The sequence below is a fragment of the Panthera tigris genome, chromosome E1 (assembly GCF_018350195.1).
Source record: "Panthera tigris isolate Pti1 chromosome E1, P.tigris_Pti1_mat1.1, whole genome shotgun sequence".
NCBI lineage: Eukaryota > Metazoa > Chordata > Mammalia > Carnivora > Felidae > Panthera > Panthera tigris.
This window is the reverse complement of record NC_056673.1, coordinates 48,350,118-48,373,705: the sequence shown is the minus strand read 5'-3', so window position 1 is coordinate 48,373,705 and position 23,588 is coordinate 48,350,118. Positions and strand designations below refer to the sequence as shown.

At 39.7% G+C, this 23,588-nt stretch overlaps 1 protein-coding gene and 1 pseudogene across 3 annotated transcripts in view; one reads left to right on the top strand and one right to left on the bottom strand.

The window, feature by feature from the left end:
- CEP112 (centrosomal protein 112) overlaps positions 1–23,588 on the bottom strand; it is a 408,508-nt gene that overhangs the window by 244,050 nt on the left and 140,870 nt on the right. For all 3 annotated transcript variants that reach the window (XM_042967095.1, XM_042967096.1, XM_015535456.2), the window contains one exon: positions 3,811–3,946. In XM_042967095.1, the coding sequence (XP_042823029.1) occupies positions 3,811–3,946 (136 nt within the window). The remainder of the gene's footprint in view (positions 1–3,810; positions 3,947–23,588) is intronic.
- LOC122233826 lies at positions 17,483–17,583 on the top strand (annotated as a pseudogene).

Genomic DNA, 23,588 nt, shown 5'->3' with positions numbered 1-23,588 from the left:
TCTTTTATACTCTAGATACAAGTTCTTGGAAATATTTGTAAATCTTTTCTCCCATTCTCTGGCTTGTCTTACTTCCTTTTGTTGTTTTTTAATGGTGTCTTTCAAAGAGCAAAAGTTTTTAATTTTGGTGAAGTGGAATGTAGCAACTTTAATTGCGATTAATTTCTGATTTTATTGCATTGTGGTAAAAAAAATATGTGCTGTCATATCAAGTTTTAGAAACATACTGAGTGTCTCTTTATGGTCTACTAAGTTTTATAACTGTTCCAAGGGAGTAGGACTTTAACAGGTCATTTTTAAAGGGTAGAAAGTAGAAACATAGGTATTGTATAAACTGTTATTTAGACCTCCTATTTATTTTGTTTTCGCCCCCTGATCTTAGATGGAGAAAACCATATGAAAGCACCCCAATGCTATTTAATTCTCCATGCATTCCTAACATTTTTTCATATTTAAATACTCTTGCCTTTAGCATGCAAAAATATATCCATTCGTCTAGTTTATTAACTTTATTATGATAGTATTATATTCTTACTTTTCTTCTGAATACAAGTGATATATTTTCATAATCTAATTTTTGTGTAAACTAGTTGTATCTTTTATAAACAGCATACACATGGATTTAAGTCAACTAGTCAATATCTTATTTTACTAAAAAAATTAACCTATTAATATTTATTATGACAGTTACATACTCTGTCTCATTTTGGACATCTCGTTCTGTTTCTACTTCTGTTCCTTTGGCAACATCTCCTCTCAAGTTTTGCCTTTATCTCCTTGAGATTTTTATGAAAGTGTAATCCTTGTTGATTTGATTTATGCCTAAGCTTATACATTCCAAAACTATTTTAATCTGCATTTCTCTGATTTTAAGATCTTTTGAGTCTCCCCTTTCCATGGCCAAGAATTTTAGCATACTAAATTGTTTTTAGGTTGTTATTAAATTTGTATTGGCCACTTTATATACCTTCTTTTTCAAAACTCAATAAACATGAGCATTCTTTCTTACAATCAGAGTTGTAACAATTAGTTAAACTTGTTTTTATTTTGCTGGATTCCATTGTTCCCTACTCATCCTTAAATATGATGGTTTCCCCATGTGTGCAATGTCTTTGGCTTCATCTCTGGATTGGTTGATCTGTTCACATAATTTTTTCCAGAAAAGAAACAAGCAGTATACATTTTATGAGCTCTTACTAAGAATATGTTTTTCTGTTGATTTTGCAAGTGAAAAACTCTTTGGTTATGTATAAAACTGGGTCACAACCTTCCTCCTTCAAAACTCTGAAACATTATCCATTATTTTTCTAATTTCTTTGCCAGTTTCATCCTGTCTAGAAACTTGAGGGATTTTCATTTTTATTTTTGAGGTGCATTTTTTTTCCAGAATGTATCCAGGTTTCATTGCATTAATTCTACTTAATATGTGTGGCCTCTTTCTTAGAGATCATGTCTCCTTATACAAAGATACTACTTTTCTGATTTTTTTTTCAGAATTCCACCATAGATCATTTTCAGAAGTATGCTTTTATTCTGTAACTGCTGAATACAAATGTCTTTTTCCCGTTCTACAGAATGCTTTCACAAGTTCCATGCTGTTTGCTTGTTTTTTCTCCTTCTCACCCATGAGTACCGTGACCTGCTAATATTACATCATCAGCTCCAAGTGGAAGAGTGAGCCAAAGGTACCTGTCATGGTCTCATGACAGCCTTCCTCAGAACTTGCACTGTCAGTCTCAGCAATTTCAAATGCCTCATTTTTAGCCTTCTCGACTCTATACTTAAACCTTCTTGCCAAGGGCCCCCTCCTTCAATATTTTCTGTATTCCTTAAGTGTCAAGCTGATCAGAGAATTTCCTCTGTAGCTCCATTGCATACTTGGACCAAATACACATTCTAGGGCCTGGGCCCTGTTCCTAGCAGGGAGCTGGAAGATGGACATCCAAGCAGCAGGGTCTGGTCTCCACCTTCTGGCACAATTACTCTGCAGGAATCCAGCTTCTGCCCTAGGCAGTGAGTGGAAAAATGGAAGAATGGGATCTCAGAGCCCCATTCTCAAAACCCAGATTCACACAACTCAATAGGGGTGGAAATCCGAATCAAGAAAATAACAACAAGAAAGCACAGTTCCAAACTAGTCAACAGTACAGGGCTCATAGAGATCCTTCCATAGGGATGTTTCCACCACCCCATATGTGCTTGGGGCTCCTGAGGAAGTTAACTCCCACTGAAAAGGAGATCACAAACACGACTGCAACATTTTTTAGAATGAAGAAAACCTGAAGAAAATAAACCAAATACCCTTGGATAGAGGAGCTGATAAATGAAATGTGCTATATTCATAGGATAAAATACATTCAGTGTTAAAAGGACGGCACTAAATCAACATGGACAGGGCAGGGATACGTAAAATTAAATATAAAAGAGCAGCCTTGCACCAAGTGGAAAATAAACTCCAAGCAGCCAGTTAAAAAAAAAACAAAAAAACACAAACAATAAAATATAAAAGAGCAAATAAGGCATACATGAAATCTGTAGTATTTACCTAACTTTTAAAAAGTAGATGCACAAAAATTTTTAGATGCATGTAATATGTACAGACGTAACATATACATGTAAGATACATGAACGTTATATATGCACATAAAAATATAAAAGAGACTGAAATAATACACACTAAATTATTGACAGTGGTTTTCTCAGAAGTGGAAAGGAGGGAGTAATGTGACTAGATATGAATAACAAAGCAAATGAAACTTCATCTGTAGCGTTGCAGTTTAAACAAACACCGTGTTAACAATGGTTGATTCTTCATGAGGGGCACCTAGGGGTTTGCTCCCTGTTTCCTTTTCAAATTTTTTATTTTCTCTCAAAACTAAAAAGCGTTCCACTTCACCTGTGCACGCACTGGAGACGGCCTCTGTCCTGAAATGTCAGTTGCAAACAACTTGCTATAACCGACAAATACAACACCACTTACGGAACACGGACGAGCACAGACACGGTGAACCTGAGCCCCTGCACCACTGGTGGGTCACGGGGTTTTACCTGTAGGCGGATCCACGAGACACACTTGCCATTGCCACATTTGTAGCGACGACTTTAACTTCATGTACTTAATTTGAGAGAAAGAGAGTGAGCGGGGGAGGGGCAGGGAGAGAGGGAGAGAGAGAAGCAGGCTCTGTACTATCCGCACAGAGCTCCATGCAGGGCTTGAACTCGCGAACCGTGAGATTGCGACCTGAGCCGAGACTGAGAGTCAGAGGCTTGACCAACTGAGCCACCCAGGTGCCCCTATAGCTACGCCTTTAAATGACTGTTGTGGTTTTGCTTGAAGGAGAATCAAGGACTCCTGAAGTTCGAGGAAGCTGGGCCCATCTCCTTGTCTGCAGAGCTCCAGGTGGGGTCCACCCTCCTCCTTCCACACACTGCCACCAAGGTTTGCTGGTCAGCGGCCACCCGGTGGCCCGGGGAGCACGGAGAGGCCCGCCAGAGCTACATGCTGTGGCTTCCCCGCGTCACACGCTCTGCAGGGAGCCGGGGGGGCCTGCCGGCCAAGCCCTCCCCGCCAGGGCCCTCCTTCTTGGCTGCGAGGGACCACCTCTTCTTTCCAGGCTCCGGGGGGAGGTGGGTGTCCTCCTCTGCCAGGGCTACTGTCCCTTTTTCATTCTGAACCTGTGACCCAAGAGTATGGCTAATTTTGATAAAACTTTGGTTAGAAGTAAGTATGTCTCTGTCATATAAGGATCAGAATGTACCTTCCTACTGAGACAGTGACTTTCAAAACAGATGCCACAGCGGCCTCCTCACCTGCTCTTCCATTTCGGCGTAGACTTTCTCTGAGCTCAGTTCGACCTGCCGCTTAAACTCTTCCAGGGCAGCGTCCGCCTGCTGGGCCTGCGACCTCTGAACTTCAGTCACACGAGTCAGCTGCTCCTCTTTCTCCCTAGAAAAGTCCAGAAAAGCTTCAGAGTTGAAATGTAAAATAAAAGAACAAGGCTTGAGTGAAAGGGCAGTATTTCACCCTCTCTAAAATAACATTCAGACTGCAAGTTTTTGATCCAAATTCTATAAAACTTGCCTTTCAAAAGTTGACAATAAAATACTTTGTCTCCAGAAAAAGAGACAGAGTGTTCTGATGACTACTCTCAAAGATTTCTCTCAAACTGCTTCCAAAGATTTCCTTAAAAACAAAACCTGTTTAAAACCACTTATCTCCATCAACTGATGGATGGATAAACAAGAACAAGATGTTCAAGGTATACAATGGAATATCATTCAGCCTTAAAAAACACTGAAGTTCTGGGGCACCTGGGTGGCTCAGTCGGTCAAGTGTCCGACTTCGGCACAGGTCACGATCTCACGGTGCATGGGTTCGAGCCCCGCGTCGGGCTGGGTGCTCATAGCTCAGAGCCCAGAGTCTGCTTTGGATTCTGTGTCTCCCTCTCTCTCCACCCCTTCCCCCACTCACACTCTGTCTCTCTCTCTTTCTCTCAGAAATAAATAAACATTAAAAAAATAAAAAAAATAAAAAAACCACACTGAGGTTCTGACACATGCTACATGGAGGAACCTTGAACACGGGAAGCCGGGGACAAGAGGCGACATATTGTACGATTCCATTTATATGAAATACCCAGAATAGCTAAGTGCTTACAGACAGGAAGTAGATTAGAGGTGGTCAGCAGCTGGAGGGGGGGGGGGGGAAGGGAGTGGGCAGGGGGAACGAAGAGTGACTGCTAATGGATATAGGGTGTCTTTTCTGGTGATGAAAACGTCCCGGAATTAGATAGTGGCGATGGTTGCACCTCCTTAGGAATATACTGAACTCTGCTGAGATTTGCACTTTACAAGGATGAATTTTATAGTATGTGAGTTATATCTCAATTTAAAAAAAGCCACATACCATTAGAGATATCTCTAATATGCATGCGTAGCAGTTCACCTGTGGGGTGACGGGTGCAACGCAGCCACTTGGTGGCCTGAGATTGTGCCACCGCCCTGCAGGACACGTGCCTACTGATCACCATCTCACCTCTTTACGTCTTGAACTCAAGTTCTATGGTCACAGGGGCTCAAAACACAAGAGAAATCTCTGCAGAGTCACACAGGGAAAAAAAATAAAGGCTTTCGGTTATAAATGCATGAAAGTTCATGATGGCTAATACGGAGTTCTGACTCGTGCTGGGCCCGGTGCAAAATATTTTTACATCTCTTCTCTCCTTTATTCTCAAAGCAAACGTGTATCAAAGTATTATTATACCCTTAGTTTTAGAGAACAGGAAACTGAGGCTTAGGGAGTAGTTCTGAGATACCACATGTAGTAACGGATCGAGCCAGGCCCGGTCCCAGCCATCTGACCCTGAGCTCATGCTGCAGGCTACTATTCTGCTTTTCTGATTTTCCAGGTGCCATACTTTAGGGTCTGGATGTGTCCCCTTAAAGGGAAATGAATGCTCTTCTAAACGAGGTTCCAGAGAGATCCCATGACCCCTTCACCAGGTGAGGACGCAGGGAGAGGACGCCAGCCACGAACCAAGAAAAGGGCCCCCATCAGAACACCACCATCCTGGTGCCTTGGTCTTGAATTTCCCAACCTCCAGAACTGGGAGAAATAAACTTCTGTTGCTTATAAACTATCCAGTCGGCGATACTCTGTTACAGCGGCCTGAGCAGACTGAGACATCACAAATAAGACCACCTTGGTTCATCTTCCCTAAATGCGAAAGTTTACACACGTATAAACATCATCTCCTTAACAGCAACGCCAAAGAATGCTGTGGGGGGGGTGGGGGGGGTGGGGGGTGGAGTGATTTAATTCACACAAATCCAATTGTTTTTTGTTTATTTATTTATTTTGAGAGAGAGAGAGAGAGAGCACGAGCAGGGCGCAGGACAGAGAGAGAGGGAGAGAGAAAAATCCCACGTGGGCTCCCCACTGTCAGTGCAGATCCCGACACGGGACTTGATCCCACAACTTGTGAGATCGTGACCTGAGCCCAAATCAAGAGTCGGATGCTTAACCCCCACAAATCAAATTTTAGGAAAACATCATGACGGGGCGGGGAGGAGCGCGGAATCCAAACAATGATGCTACTGTCTTTTAAGACGTGGACAAACAGTAATTTGACTTTTTTGACTTACTCAGATCTGAGCTTGAAAACCCCTCTAAGACACAGCAACTTTCAGGCTTTCCAATAAGAGCACACATGTGACACATGTGATATAAAATATCAAAATGCCAAACTTCCTCCACAAATACTGAAAACTTTCTCAGAGCTTTAATGCAAAAATACTGAGAAGCGTCACCCAGTTTCCGCTTCAGCAGGATCCTCCTGTCCCTTTGTAAAACAAAAAAATGTGGCAATGCGTATTTAGTTTCGAGTCCCCCTCCCCCCACCCCAGTTTGGATAGTCTCTGCATACAAGCTGGAAGAAGATATTCCACATCCACCTTCCCCGAATTTTTCATTATATACGACGTGCATCTACCTCTTCATACCCACCACACAGCCTTCTACCTGAAGAAGACCAAATCCACACACCCCCCCCCCCCCCCGCCCCCGTGCTAAACAAGGCAGCTTTTCCACCGAAACCCCTTTCCACACGTCTGTTTCACAGGTGGAGCCACTATTTTAATGCCCTCAGGGTTTAACACTCGGCCCCAAGGTGTGTGAGGCCCTGCATGAGAGCAAAGCCATTGGAGGTGGTGCTGCGTGCCAGATGTAGCTCCTGGTCACTGCGTTTTACGGCGACGTGGCACAGGTTTCTGGAACTTTTTAAAAAGCTTTCCTTTCAGCGGTTTGCTTGAGGTGACTATTCAACAGGAACCGGAGTATCTTGCTGTCCTCCATTTTTCTTACACGTTGTTAAAATGAAACGACTGTAATGTTAACCGGTTGCCAACTTCGAAGGCCTAAATGTTTTGTTTCTTTGCCACTTAATGTTAATATTAGCTCCTAGACAACAGTGATTAATAACCGGATATTAATACTGAAGACTGATTCAGGAGACATCACCGCACAGAAGACTGAGCACTCTGACGGCAGGAGAGAATTTTAGTTTGGTCTGGTGTGTTTTCATCCTTCTTATAGTACCCTGCCCAAGAAGGAGGAAGACTTGACTAGGGTTTCCCTGATACGAACATTGACTATTTTGTTTAAAAATTCAAATATCTGAACACTAACGCAACATATGAGAACAACCCAAAGTCATACAAAGTATATCGGGTACCATGTCCTAGCCCTAGGTTGGCAAATGCGATGGATATTTGCCATAAACATTTTGTCAGATGTTCAGTGGACATTTTCTCTGGTGCGACAGACCCAGATGACTGAAGGGGGCTGCCCAGGAGGCTCTGTTAAAAGGATTCTGAGACCAGGCTCAGAGGCAAAGGCCACCGTGGTCGATGAATACTGTCCCCTTGTAGGTGTTTGGGGTTAGACGGCACAAGAGCTACTTCCACACTATCCAGGGACCACAGTGATTAGTGTATCCTATGTTACTCTTTCGTTTTTAAGCCTCCGAAAAGAACTTGAAAAGGCTACTTCCTATCAGGATTACAATTTTTCAAAGGTTCACTTTGCTTGGTCACGTAACAGTCAGTTACCTGCTCCATAAACACGAAAGAAAGTACATTGGACACTATTTGAAAACTTTACAAACTCATTGCTCATATAATCTAAAAATTATGTACCATTACTTAGCCAAAAGAAAAGTTTTGCTAACACCTGTTATAAAACATACGACCAGTGGCTGAATGTTGAAAGTCAGCTGTTTTACACTTTTTGCCCAAATATCCACAGGAGCCATTTAGTTAATGTAAACACTTTCAATTTAATAGGGCAAATATTTTCTCTATCATTTCATTCTTAGCTACCAAGTTTAGCCATTTACTTTGTAACTAGCTTATAGCCACATAAATCAAAGTCATAAACTTTACCTATAATCAGGTATATATCACAGCCCATATTTAAAATACTGTTGGGGCGCCTGGGTGGCTCAGTTGGTTAAGCCTCCGACTTCAGCCGAGGTCATGATCTCACGATTCGTGAGTTCAAGCCCCGCGTCAGGCTCTGTGCGGACGGCTCAGAGCCTGGAGCCTGCTTCGGATTCTGTGTCTCCCTCTCTCTCTCTCTGCCCCTCCCCTGCTTACGCTGTCTCTCTCTGTCTCTCAAAAATAAATAAATGTAAAAATAAATAAATAAATAAATAAATAAATAAAACTAAATAAATGTTAAAAAAAATTTTGAATACTGTCAGAATAAAGCCTTGTGCAGTAAGGCACATCTTACCTTATAATTTCTATCCTGATCTACAAATAGAAAACATTGTCATATATTAAATAACAGGTATGGGGAAGTGAAGAAATCTTCCATCTAGCTTCTGGTCCCACCACACCTGTTAATAGTAAGCTAAATATCAAAGAAGACCTCACTCAGTGTAAATCATGACAAATACATTGAGCTCCACTAATATCTAGGAAGCTTCTCTCTTAATACAAATAAAATATCTGTCTTGATTTACGTAAAGAGATGATATTCATTTTAACGAAGGATCCACATTTGGAAAAGAGAAACGTCTGCTCCTCACTGAGAACAGTTTTCCCTTTTACCAATGGTTCCAAATTGTGTCCTGTAAGAAGCAAAAAAAAAAAAAAAAAAAAAAAAATGACTTTGAAGATTATTTTTTCCAGTGCAACTAGTTGTGGGGCCGAGTATAAATGCATCACTCAAATGCCTTAAAGCAGGGCCTCCTTGAAGATAAAAAGGTGGGAAGAAAAATTTGCTTTTTAGTTCTGATTTATTTATAAAATGCAGTAAATTTTCCTCATCGGAGAATATAAAGCATGAAGAAAAAAGAAGCTGCATTCTTATACAACCACAAGCCAGCTCAGATGAAAGGATGTTCTGAAGTACATGATTATTCCAAAAAGGCAATAAAATGTAGGAGACTAATAGACTACAATTTGGTATTTCTTGAGCTTTACAAGCTAACATTTATATGTGCAGGCCAACCTTAATTTGAAAATCTTCCCTTTGCACATTTCTTCACCAGCACTTTTGATAATGATGGCAGTGATCCAACATATATTTATAAGGCTTCACATTACAGGATACTTCATTTGCTGCCAGCGTGGCATCTCCACTGGAAACTCCAAGAAAAAAACAAAACAAAACAAAAAAAAACTTCAAACAAGTCTGAAAAACAGCTAGAAGAGTCTCCATTCCCTTTCCAGCTGGGCTGAAAAACAAGACTTTCAAGCAGCTATAGCCTCTACGTTCGTGGCTGCTGATTGGGGCTTAAAGGGAATACAGTGAGTCAGTCAAAGACACGAAGATACAACTCCGACTTAAAAGGCACTAAAAATAATACCTTTCACCAAGCATGATAAATGAAGGAAATTCTTTGGCCTCTTTTTCACACAGCTGCTAAGACTAGTGGCCTCTGCTAAATTCTTGTAAACAAAGAAAAAAAAAAAGGTAAATACTGTGAATATCTACACATTTGTTACTTCAAGAATCAGAAAGAAATGTACAGTAAAATGGAAATTAGTATTCTCTCCATATTAGAAAGATGACAAGACTCCTCCATTGATCTACGGATGCAACACAATCCCTGTCAAAACCCCAGGTGACATTTGGCAGAAATTGACAAGCGGACCCTAAAATTCACATGGGATGCAAGGCACCCAGAAGGCAAAACAATCTTGAAAAAGAAGAACGCTGGAGAATTCACAAAACTTATTACAAGCTGGGTTAATCAAAATCGTGTGCTACTGGCATAAGGATACACATATAAATCAATGGAACAGGATTAAGATCCCAGAAATAAACCCTTAACATCGATGATCAGTAGACTTTCAGCAAGGGTGCCAAGACAAGTCATTGGAGAAATGGCAGTCTTTACAACAAATGACACTGGGACAACAGGATATTCATATGCAAAAGAATAAAGTTAAGATTCCTTCTTTACACAATACACAAAAATTAACTCAAGATAAACCACAGACCTCAATACAAGAGCTAAAAAATAGGAAAGTCTTAGAAGAAAACAGGAGTAAATTTCTGTGACTTTGAGCTAAGCAAAGCTTTCTTAGAAGTAACCAAAGGCATAAACAAGAAAATAAAATATAAACAGATTCAGCAAATTTAAAAAACTCTTGTGCTGCAAGGAATGTCATCAGACGTGAAAGGAAAATCCACAGAATAGGATAAAATACTTGCAAATCATATATCTGAAAAGAGACCTGTATTAAGAATACATAAAGAACTCTTACAGATCCATAATTAAAAAATAAAGAACACACTTTTTAATAACATTAAAAAATAAAGCACCTTTATCATTAGGTTCTTTATTAGAAAATATTTTTATTAAAAAACAAAGAACCTAAAAATAGGGAATGAATCGGAATAGATGTTTCTCCAAAGAGGATGTACAATTGGCCATAAGCACATGAAACGACACTCACTAGAATTGGTCATCCAAAAAATGCACTTCAAAATCACAATGAGATACCTTTACACAACGTCTAGTTTGGCTTATAAATCACAAGACAGATTGTAGCAAGTATTGGTGCTTTTGTTTTGTTCTGTTTTGCATTTACCCTGCGTGGCCTTTGTGTAGCTTCTTGAATCAATATAATTATGTCTTTCATGAACCTGGAAAATTTTGGCTATGACGTATTAAAACATTTTTGCCTCTTTGCGCTCTTCCCTCCACTTTTGTGACTCAAATATACTTTATACATTGTCCTTGTCTTCCAAGTCCCTGCAGCTCAATTTTTTTTGGGGGGGGGGGTTATGTTTTTCTCTCTGGCCTCAGATTGGCTAACTTCTATTAATTTGCACATTCACCGAATCTTCTTGTTCTCCATTCTGTTGTTATATTCAGCCCACATTTTAAATTTCAAATGTTGTATTTTTCACTGTTTTTCACTCCCAAGATTTCCTACTTTCTCACTCATTGCTACCAATTTTTCTTATTGCCCTGAGCACAACTATAATAGCTACTTTAAATTTTTTATCTGATAACCCGGGCGTCTAATTCATCCTGAGGTCGTCTCCATTGATCATTTTCTCTTGAGAATAAACAGGTCATGTTACCTGTTTCTTCAGACGTCGAGTATTTTGGGCTTGTGTCTTTACGAATGAGACACTGTAGAGAGTGTGGATTCTGCTACTTCCCTCTGAATGGTATTAATGGTTAATTTTAATTGCCAGTTTTTAGCAGGCAGTTCACTTGGTTGGATACAAACTATAAATTCTGTCTCCTCTGCAGAAGACAAAAGTTCATATATAAAAGTTCGGCTCTTTCAGTTTTACCTAAGCTGTTTAGAATCTTCTCCAACCATGCATGTTTCAGAGATCAGCCAGAAATATGGGTGGACCAAGATCACACAAAGAATTTGGGGCCCTTCCCTGCTCGCTCACTTTATTTCCTGGGTGTCCCTCCATCTGAGTTTGTCACTGGCTGCCCTGATCTTTCACCTGGTTCTCTAAGCACTAAGACCACAGTTATCGGGGCGCCTGGGTGGCTCAGTCGGTTGGGCGTCCGACTTCGGCTCAGGTCATGATCTCACAGTCCGTGGGTTCGAGCCCCGTGTTGGGCTCTGTGCCAACAGCTCAGAGCCTGGAGCCTGCTTTGGATTCTGGGTCTCCCTCTCTCTCTGCCCCTCCCCCGCTCGTGCTCTGTCCCTCTCTATCAAAAAATGAATAAACGTTTAAAAAAAATTTCTTTTAAAGACCACAGTTATCGACCCAAATTCTAGCCGTCCCACGTGGCACCAAATGTGGGAAAATGAATGCTATAAAGACGTGAAATTCCCTTTCTTTCTTCCAAGTATGTCCTCCTTTCTACTACCTCTTCATATTGATCTGTTCTCCAAGGCCATCCGGTAGTTGTATTTTATACTTTGTTCACAGCTTATATTTGTGGGAGAATTGGTCTGATAGGAGCTTACTTGCCATAATATAAAGTGGAACCTCCCTTCTTTGTTGTTTTGACTGGTAGGTTACCACTTATTCCGTAGGGGTTCAAATGCCAAGTTTTTGGACAGAATTGCTATTTCTTTTGTCCTTGTCAGCACTTTTTATATACTGCCACTGTAGCATTTTATATACACTATTACAGTTGTTAATTTATACATTTGTCTTTTCTAGGATAATGAAATCTCACTGAGGCTCGGGGAATGGACGATGTGGGGACACAGCTGTCTTCTTCATATTTATGTTAGATACCTTGAGCATGCCATATGCATAGAATAATTCAATATTTGTTTCATAAGCCTACATTATATCATCTAGATAGAACCAGAGCAAACCATGGAACATAAAAAATTCCTCAACCTCAGCACTACTGACACACGTGGTCAGATAATTCTTTGTTGTAAGGACCTGTCCTATGCCTTGGGATACATTGAGCAGCATCCCTGGCCTCTACTCACTGGGTCCCAGTGACAATGTCCCCCGCCCCCCAATTCTGACGACCCAAAAATGTCTACAGACGTGCCAGGTAGGCCCTGGAGGGGCAAAACCATGCCTGGTTGAGAGCCACTTGTTCTTTATCAAATTTCGTGGAGTGAAAGAAGCCTTAGGTTTCATTTGCTTTCTGGGTGTCTGATTTTCAGACAAGGTTTTGGTCATTGGTAACGGAGAATGACCCGAAAAAGCAATTACCATCCAACTTCTTTGAGAATCCAATGCCATGCATTGCTTATAAATGACTATAATGACTCCACCACCAGGAATTTGCTTGTTCTTACAGTGTGTGTCTTATAGGTGTTTTTGACCTGGAGAGAGAAGACCCAGATAACCCTAAATTGATGATGATGATGATGATGGTGGTGGTGATATGCTTATATTAATAGCTCCTTGCAGTTTAAGAGTTTGGGCACATATCTTCCCAACTAGATATAGGTTTCTAATGGAAAATGTTAAAGAGAAAGTAAAACTATTAAGGGGCCAAACTGATAATTACAGTTAATTAAGACAGTATACTCTGCAGGCTAATTGTACTTAACATGTATAGATCTTTCAGTGTCGAGGAAGGAATATTTTGTGATTACCGAGTTGGAATGAAAGACACCACAATTTGTTTCTTTGGTTCATCAAATGACCTTTGAAAGGCAGCAGAGGAAGAGTAAATTCAGATATGAAAGGAAGAGAAGTAGTTATGTCTTAAAAAGACAAACTACAGAAGGCAAACTGAATGCTATCCAAAATATCAACTGGAAGAATAGTTCATACGTGAATGAGAGACTCGTGGTAGCTAAAAAGTTCTTGTTGCACAGAATGAAAGGGCGACTGGTGAGACTCTCAGCATTAAGGACGTGATGTAGGGCAGATAGAGGTAATTCAGTAATGAAGTCCATGGAGCTACATATGAAAGTAGCTTGGTGTATTAGTTTCGTGCAGCTGCTGTAACAAATTACTAAACACTGAGTAGTTTAAAACAACAGGAATTCATTCTCTCTCAGTTCTGGAGGCCAAAAGTCTAAAGGCAAGGAGTCAGCGGAGCTATACTCCCTCTGGAGGCTCTAGGGGAGAATCCATTCCTTAGCACTTGCAGCTTCTGGAGACTGCTGGCATTCCTTGGCTTGTGACGGTGTCTCTCTCTGATCTATCTTCGCATCACCTTCTCCTCGGTGTCCCTTCTCCACTGTTTCTCTTTATTTATAAAGATACTCATGACTGTTTTTAGGACCCACCTGGATAATCTCACCTCAAGATATTTAACTCAGGTACATCAGCAGAGATCCTCTTTTCAAATAAGAACATTCACAAGTTCTGAGGATTAGGATACGGACATACCTTTTGGGGGAGATCACCGATCAGCCCACTACACGTGGGTTGATAAGGTACAGTCTACTTTCTGTTTGGGGGCTCTGATGCTTAGCTCTACATCAAACTTCTGTTCAGCTCTGGCACACAGAAGGCTTCACTTCAAATACACTATATCCAAGAGCCCACTTAAAGTGACATCATCAAGACAGTGACATAAATCATCCCCACCTTCAGTGCCCCTCACCAAAAGACCAACTAGCAACTATCCATAGACAAGATATCATTGTGAGAATGATATCACACCAAGGGTGTGAATGAAGCACCCACATTGGACCACGGAGACTGGGAAGGATTACATTAGAAAGGTAAGAGGAGTGTCTACACTCTGCATTGTCACCTACCCACCTCAGGCCAGCACGACACTACACCAACAGGGCCACCCTAGTTTCTCCAGTGGAAAAGGGGGAGTTCATGGTGGACACCCAGGTCCTCCAGTACTGCAGGATGCTTCCCAGAAGTCATACTATAGTAATCAAAGCAGTATGATACTGCCATTTAAAAAACCAAGAAAACAAAAACAAAACAAACCCCAAAACCAACCAACAAACAAAAAACAGACCAGTAGAACAGAATTAAAAGCCCAGAAACAAATCCATGCATGTACAGCCAACTAGTATTTGACAAGAAAGCCAAGACTACTCAATGGGGAAATGATAGTCTCTTCAATATAGGGTATTGGGAAAACTGGATATTCACACGCAAAAGAATGAAATTGGGCCTCTATCTCACCCCACTCACAAAAAGTAACTCAAAATGGATTAAAGACTTAAATGTTAGGCCTGAACCTATAAAACTCCTAGAAGGAAACAGGATATAATCTTGACATTGGATTTAGCAATGACTTCATGAATGTGACACCAAAAACATAAGCAACAAAAGCAAAAAGAAACAAGTTAGACTAAATCAAACGGAAAAGCTACCGCACAGCAAAATCAATGGTCAAGAAAATGAAGGCAATCTACACAATGGGAGAAAACATGGCAAATCACATATCTGATAAGATAAGGGTTAATATCCAAAATATATAACTCAACAGAAAAAAAGCAAATAATCCAATAAAAAATGGGCAGAGAAGCAAAATAGACAATTTTCCAAAAGAAGATATTCAAATGGTCAATAGATACTCAAAGGTGCTCAACATCATTAATCATCAGGGAGACGCAAATTAAAACCACAATGAGATATTACTTCAAACCTGTTAGAATGGCTATCATCTAACAGAGATAACAAGAATTGGTGAGGATGGGGGAAAAAGGGAATACACACACACACACACACACACACACACACACACACACACAGTGGAATATTATTCAGCCATAAAAAAGAAAGAAATGCTGCCAGTTGCAAAAACATGGATGGACCCTGAAGGCACTGTCTGTGCTAAGTGAAATAAGTCAGACAGAAAAAGACACATACTGTATAATCGCACTTGTTTATGAAATCTAAAACACCCAAACTCAGAAACAGAGAGCAGATTGGTGGCTGCCAGTGGAGTGGTGGGGGGGGGGGGGGGAGTAGAGAAAATGGGTGAAGGTGTTCAAAGAGTACAAACTTCCAGTTATAAGATAAATAATATACAGTAATTAATATATAGTATGTATATTACATACTGTAATTCTGGGGATGTAATATACAGTATAGCCATATTGTACTATATGTATGTTTGAAAATTGCTGAGAGAGTAAATAGCAAGAAATTGTCATCTCAAAAAAAAATTTTAATTATGTGAGGTGCTACCTGTGTTAACTAACTTTATTGTGGGAACTGGATTGCAGTAAATACATATAACGAATCATTACGTTGTACACCTTATCAGCTTCACCATATTATATGTCAATTATATCTCAATAAAGCTGGTGATTTATTTATATCTCAATAAATGAGCCCATTTAAGAGGTAACATCACACCATTATGCTTTGACTATGATGCATCCACATCTTATGATGGCTGGGAAAATTAGACTCCTTGTTCCTACCTTTCATCAATTAGCTCTATGAGGTATGGATGGAAAATTACGGGGGATATGTTTTTAGAGGGAGTTGAAAGTCATTTCTCCTATCAGTGATACCAACTCTAGTATCCAACAGAGTAGATCAACTGATTAAGTCTGAAACGGTACTGAGGTGGTAGGCTGAATAATGGTTCCTCAAAGATATTCATATTTTAATCCCTGGAACCGTAGATATGCTACCTTATATAGCAAAAGAGACTTTGAGATGTGACTAAGTTAAATATCTGAGATGGGGCGATCATCCCAGATTACCTAGTTAGGCCTCAAATGTAATCACAAGGTCTTTGTAAGAGGGAAGCAAGAAGGTCAAAGGACAAACAAGACAATATGAGAGAGGAAGCAATGGAGAAAAGACAATATGACTCAGGGTCACAAACCAAAGAATGAAGACAGCCTCCAGAAGATAGAAAAACCAAGAACAGAGTCTTCCCTGAAACCTCCCTGCAAAACCAGACCTGATGACACCTGGATCTTAGGCCCTACGTCTCCTTTTGGACTTCCGATCTCCCAAACCATAAAATAATAAATTTGAATTGTTTTAAGACGCCATGTTTGTGGTATAGCAGCGATAGAAAACAATAACAACAAACAAAACTAGTATATATTCAAAATTTAGAACGTATCAAGGGCTGTCTGAGGAACTTAATATGTAATATTTATAATTGCCTTAATGCTATATGGGTAAACAAATAAGTTGGGAATACAACAAATTTTAAAAGTTAAATCAGGCAAAGAAAAAATCCATAGGCTAAATTTTGTTTCAGTCTTTAAGCATTTAAAGTTTTCATTTTTGTTCTTACTTGACTCCTTCTAGGTAATGTCACCAGGTTTAAAAAATGATCAAAAGGGATGCCCGGGTGGCTCAGTCAGTTAAGTGTCCAACTTGGGCTCAGGTCATGATCTCATGGTTCATGAGTTTGAGCCCCGCATTGGGCTCTGTGCTGACAGCCTGGAGCCTGCTTCAGATTCTGTGTCTCCCTCTCTCTCTACCCCTCCCTCGCTCATGCTCGCTCTCTCTCTCAAAAATAAACATTAAAGAAAATAATAAAAAAATTAAAAATCACCAAAAAAAGCCAAATTATTTCTTCCCAAAGGGCATATTTACACCTAATAGTGGCAAATCTAGATGAGATAGGACCCAGGGTAAAACTGCCCAAAGACTATTCAATTAGTTCCAGATATTCTCCTTCACCAAGATGCATCCCCCCAAATATGCAAATTCTGAGTGCGGTCAAGTGCAAAGAATCAGCACGGTTCTGAATTAAAATTTCTGGAGCTCAACAAATGACTGCTAAGACTTGCAAAGAAAGAAGTGACCAAAGAAAGTGTTAGTTTCTTGAAGGCAAGTTCATAAGACCACAAACAGGCAAAGAAAAGGAGCATGCGATGGCTAATGAGGAATGAGCGGCTGTGGAAAACCCCAGGGCACCCTAGCGATTTTGAAATACTGAAGGAGAATGCCAATGCACAGCTAAGGTGACTTCTCATGGAAAAGTTTTAAGGCCCCATAAGGAAACGTCGCTGCCGAGCATTTCTGCACTGCTCACAGCAAAGACATACATCGCGGGTTTGAAACACAGTGTGGGTGTGCGTGGTGCGAATCCAATTCAACTACACGGGGACAGCGCTCGCTTCAGCAACACGTATACCGAAGTGGGAACGATACAGAGAAGGTTAGCGTGGCCCCAGCACAAGGATGACACATAAAATACACAAAGTGCTTTCCCAAGTCACAGAGATAATCATATAACCACTGAAGCCTGAAAAACAAACATAAATACATCTTTCATAATATAGTGGAAGATAAAAAGAATATTTTTTGAGTTTATTTATTTATTTTGAGAGGGACAGACAGAACACGTATGCATGTATGTGTGAGCAGGGGAGGGGCACAGAAAGAGAGAGACAAAGAGAGAGACAGACAGAGAGAGAGAGAGACAGACAGAGAGAGAGAGAGAGAGAGAGAGAGAGAGAGAGAGAGAATCCCAAGCAGGCTCCACACCCAACGTGGAACCCAACACAGGGCTCGATCTCACAACCATGAGATCATGACCTGAGCTGAAATCAACAGTTGGAGGCTTAACCAACTGAGCCACCCATGTGCCCCTACAAAGAGTATTTCCAAGGAAAACAAAATTATGTCTAAAATGGCCATAGCAAACCTGAGAAGATTTTTTCCATTCTTTTTCCTCCTAAAAGAACATCATATTTTGAGTGTACAACAAGTTCATCCAAACTTTTCTTAACTCATTCTTCAAAAATTGCCTAAGACCTACGTGTTTACCATTAACTTATACTAAGGAACAAAGCTATATAAGAACCCTGTCTTTTAAAAAAAAATTTTTTTAATGTTTATTTTTGAGAGAGAGAGCGCGAGACAGAGCGTGAGCAGGGGACAGGCAGAGAGAGAGGGAGACACAGAATCCGAAGCAGGCTCCAGGCTGAGCTGTCAGCACAGAGCCCAATGCGGGGCTCGAACCACGAACTGTGAGATCATGACCTGAGCCGAAGTCGGACACTTAACCGACTGAGCACCCAAGCGCCCCACGAACCCTGTCATTTTAAGAAGACTCCATTAAGTAAAGGGAAAAAATAAAGATAAATACTAAATATTATAACAGATATTTGAACATAGGGTCTTGAGAAACAGAAGGAGAGGCTTCAGGGAGATTTCGTTCCACGCCAGTTAATGGAAGAGATGGGACTGTAAGACCGATCTCTACTGCCGGAATCTCCATCCTACTCTGGTGAATCAGAACAACCTTCTTAGAAGCCCCTTAGGGGTAAGTGGGCTTATGTGCAGCAACGGTAAAGGTAGAACGAAGAAAGTCAGCAGTTCTCAGCATAATCCTGCCTCAAATAGGATGGCATTGAGATGACCACAGGCAAACACACAACGAGGCTCCGTGCAACCAGGATACTCCAGTGCTAAACCAGCTAGGGATGCTTCTCTTGGTACAAGTAGAAATGCTCCAAAGGGGTTTGGTAACAGTATAAAGAAGTGCTATGAAACTCTCTTCTAACAAGACTCTTTTACGGTCAATGCTTCCCCAGAAGTCTGTGACCCCAGGGCCAGGCTCCAGTCCTGAAGAACCATGATTGGTTTTGAAGCATGTTACGAATAAGAATGAGGAATCTCTTCAACTATCCAAAAATCTCTTAAAAACATGCATTTCGGCTATGAGGTCTACAAATTCCTTGACATCAACAGGATGTGAGTCATGATTCTAAAGAATTGATCCTGGCATCAACCTCCTAGCCTGTATTTTCAGTAACTTAGTCATGTTCTAAGAACTGAGGCAAGAGTCCTGGCAGCAAATTCTGAGATCTACTAAGTCACATACTGCAAAAAACCTAGAAGTATAAAAATGGATCCTCTCTCAGGGCACCTGGGTGGCTCAGTCAGTTAAGCGGCCGACTTCAGCCGTGAGTTCGAGCCCCGCATCGGGCTCTGTGCTGACAGCTCAGAGCCTGGAGCCTGTTTCAGATTCTGTGCCTCCCCTCTCTGACCCTCCCACGTTCATGCTCTGTCTCTCTCTGTCTCAAAAATAAATAAAGGTTAAAAAAAAATTTTTTAAAAATGGATCCTCTCTTGGAGAAACCACAATCTGATTAAGGGGGAAAAATGCAAGAAAAAGAATCACATAGTACTGTAATATTATATATATTGTGTGACAAATTCTAAGTCTATAGGAATATGACAAATGGAAAGAGTCAGAGAGAGTCTATAAGAAAACCAATCTCGGGGCACCTGGGTGGCTCAGTCAGCTCTCTTGGATGCTCACTCTCTCCCTTTCTCTGTCCCTCCCCTATTTGCGCGCGCGCTCTCTCTCTCTCTCTCTCTCAAAATAAATAAATAAACTTAAAAAAAAAAAAAAAGAGGGGTGCCTGGTGGCTCAGTCAGCTAAGTGTCCAACTTTGGTTCAGGTCATGATCTCGCTGCTCATGGGTTCAAGCCCCCCATCAGGCTCTGTGCTGACAGCTCAGAGCCTGGACCCTGCTTCGGAATCTCGGTCTCCTCTGTCTCTGCCCCTCCCTCACTCATGCTGTCTCTCTCTCTCTCCCTCTCAAAAATAAACACTAAAAAAAAACAAAAAAAAACCAATCTCAGGAGATCAGAAGATTTGTCTGTAAAGTATAAAATTAAACAATATAGGTAAATGTAATGAAATGTTTAAGCAGTTTAAAGTTTTATATAATAATTATGTGCTAAACTAACTTCTTCCTATAATATAGGCCTATAAATAAATTAAAAGAACTCTACTGCAGCAACTCCAGTTGCTAACAGAAAAGCAACTGGAATATTTATGGTAAAATACAGAAAACCCTGAGAAAGTTATCCTTAAAGATAAAACAGCTACAGTGTATAATGAAGAAAAATTCCTTTAAAATCTTTAAACTCTTTTAAGCTTCAAAAAATCTCAAATCTAATGTTTGTTTTTATGTTTCTTATATTTAAGAAACTACTGATTAAAAGTTCCATATATAAATTATACATCATACAAGCAAAGTTACACATACACACACACACACCAACCCAGCTTACTTTACAGGCAGGAGTATATCAGTAAATAATAAGGAAAGGCACATTCATCCTATAAAATGACAAAGCCTAAATATATTGAAATAAGTACAGGACCACTTCTTGTAACTAGGGAGAGGAAGAAGGCAATGTGAAGTCATTCAAGCAGAATAATAAGCAAACCAAAGCCAGATCAAAGGAATACAGAAGAAAGGCTGAAACGTGAAGCTGAAATATTTATTTCCTTCAAAACATCATCCATGCCTTGTCCCTGGGCAGTTCAATATTTCAAAGTAGCAAGAAAATATTCTCACTTACATTCATCACTATGCACAAGTAGATCAAATTTTAAGTAGGCAAATTTTCTCGTTATTTACCAAACATAAATATCATATTTATCATTGAGAGAAGGTTTTCTGCTTATCAGAAATGATTTCTAAATTATACAAAATAATTTTAAAATCACGATAGCCACTGCTCAGTACTTCTGGTGGATGAAGCCTGCTACAAGCTATAGCATTTATAGTGCAACCTAATTTTTAATGTCTTCACAAAGGATGAAAAAGAGTGAAAATTTACTGAGTGTTTATTATGCTCGTTAGTTTAGAGCAGTTCATGTATTATTTCATTCCATTTTTATAATGATAAAAAAGTTCTCATTTAGTTTTTTTCACAAATGAAAACAAGGTTTAGAAGAGTTAAGTGATTTGTCCAAGTTTACATAGTCAATGGCAGAAGGAGAAATTAAACCAGCCCACCTGACTTCAAGGTCCAAAGTCGTTTTACGACATCATGCTATTTCTTTAAGCCTGAAGACAAGTAGGTCTTCACTATAATTTACCCTCACATAACATTAATATTTTCATGCCAAATCACTTTTAGAACATTTGAAAGTTAAAATATTTATCAAGCATTTACTTAACTCCTATTTTATGACAGGATCTATGCTTGGTGCTAGAAATACAAAAATAACCAACACATTGTCCCTGCAGGCAATATAGGAAAGAAGACAAACTCTACACTACTTCCAGTGCCACAAAAGCTACACAATAATATGAACATAATACTCTGAGCAAACAAGGACCAGAGGAATAATTATCTGTGCCTAGGGTAAAATAGAAAAGCTTCATAAAAGGCACATCATTTGGTAAGATCATCACTCAATGTTTTTTTTAATGTTTTTTTTTTTTTAATTTTTATTTTTGAGAGAGAGAGAGGGTGTGAGCAGGGGAGAGGTGGAGAGAGAGGGAGACACAGAATCTGAAGCAGGCTCCAGGCTCTGAGCTGTCAACACAGGGCCCGATGCGGGGCTCGAACTCATGAACCACAAGATCATGACCTGAGCCAAATTTGGATGCTTAACCGACTGAGCCACCCAGGTGCCCCCATCACTCAGAATGTTTAAGAGGAGTAACATATATATTTTGTTAACTATATGTATTAAAATGTGGATGTATCTGTAAAAGACATATTGTATTTGATATTTATAAAATATCTTTTATTTTCCTCCTTACCATCATACTTTCCCTGAAAAGAGAAAATCTCCATCAGAAGATTCTTATTTATTTCAAGGGGAAGATGAATCTGGTAAGAGATTTCTAAAGATAAAGTTTTGTTTCAGCTATAATAAAGTATGCAACCATTTTTACTGATTATAAAAGGCTATTGATAAGTCCATGAAAGTACATAAGCTGGATTTATGTTAGTTTTCAGATATGTCTTTATTTATAAACATATATCATCCATGTTCCACTGACCATTCCCTCCTGCCTCATACTAAATTTTTCCAAAGGCTCCAGTGATATTCTTAAATGTGCTTAATAAGAAGTTCAGTCACTGTTAATCTGCTACCATGTGGTATTCATTAATTCATTTATTGTTAATATGTTAAGTACCATTATTTGCAAGACACCTTGCTAGATGTTGAGCAGATATCACTGAATTAACCACCTCAGCTTCTGTGTTAAGGGAACTTCAAGTAGAGCAAAGAAAAAAAGACATCGAATTAATACAAATAAGAACAATGAGGATTCAATTCAATGACCAAAACAGAAATGTAGAATACTAAGGGTTTATATATAATGGGTGAAAAACCTTACCTAGGAATTAGGATGAAAGAAAGTGATGTCAAAGTTAACTGAACTGTATGTCAATTACACTTCAATGTACACATCAAATGTACATACATCTTTTTTTTTTTTTTCCTATCAAAAAGAAGAAGCTGACTGAAGGATGTGGAGGACTAGATAGAAGAAAATGCAGGAAAGGGCACTCCCAGCATAAAGGGCAACAAAGCGAGAAGGTGTGAAAGGCAATGACTGTGGTTAAATCATGGAAGAGAACAGGGGTCAAGATACCAATACAAACAACGGAGAGAAAGGGGCCTGGGATGAGGCTGAGAATTATGTTGTCATACTGAAAATACTAGAGACAGAATTTTGGGAGTTTTGTAGAAAAACTACAGTGTGTGAGATGAAGAATAAAACAGATGGGATTTACAGGCATTGCTAAAGAAAAGGTCCGTGAACTTGAAGACTGAGCAACGGAAACCAACCAAACCAAAGCACAAGAAGAAAAATGGAGTAATAAAAAAGAAGCAAAGCATCAGTGACAACTATCAGCAACCTAACGCGTGTGTGTTTGGAGTTTTTAAAGGAAGAGAGGGGTAGGGACAGAAAAATATTTGAAGAAATCATGGCCAAAAGCTTTCCAAATTTAATTAAAATTATAAATCTACACATCCAAGAACTCAAAGAACTCCAAACATGAGATAAAGAAAACTACATGAAGGCACATCATAATCGATTTCTCCCAAAATCAGTGACAAAGAAAAAAAAAAAAAAGAATCTTGAAAACAGCCAGAAAAAAGAATGTTCCAGAGAAACAAAAATAAGGAGAGCAGCAGATTCATGGTAGAAGCAGCACAAGCAAGAAGACAGTCAGTGACATCTTTAAATCACCGACAATTAAGCTGGATCTATGCCATGAAGGCAAGAATAGCTCATTATTGGATAACCTAATACTACATTTAGTAATGACTACATTACCTAAGTCCAAGATGATCAATAAAATTAATAAACCTCTGGCCAGACTGACAGGGAAAAAGAGACACTACAAATTAACATTACAAGCGAGAGAGGTTTCATCACTACAGATTCTACACATATTAGAAGGACAATGACGCAGTATTATGAAAGAAAGAGAAAAA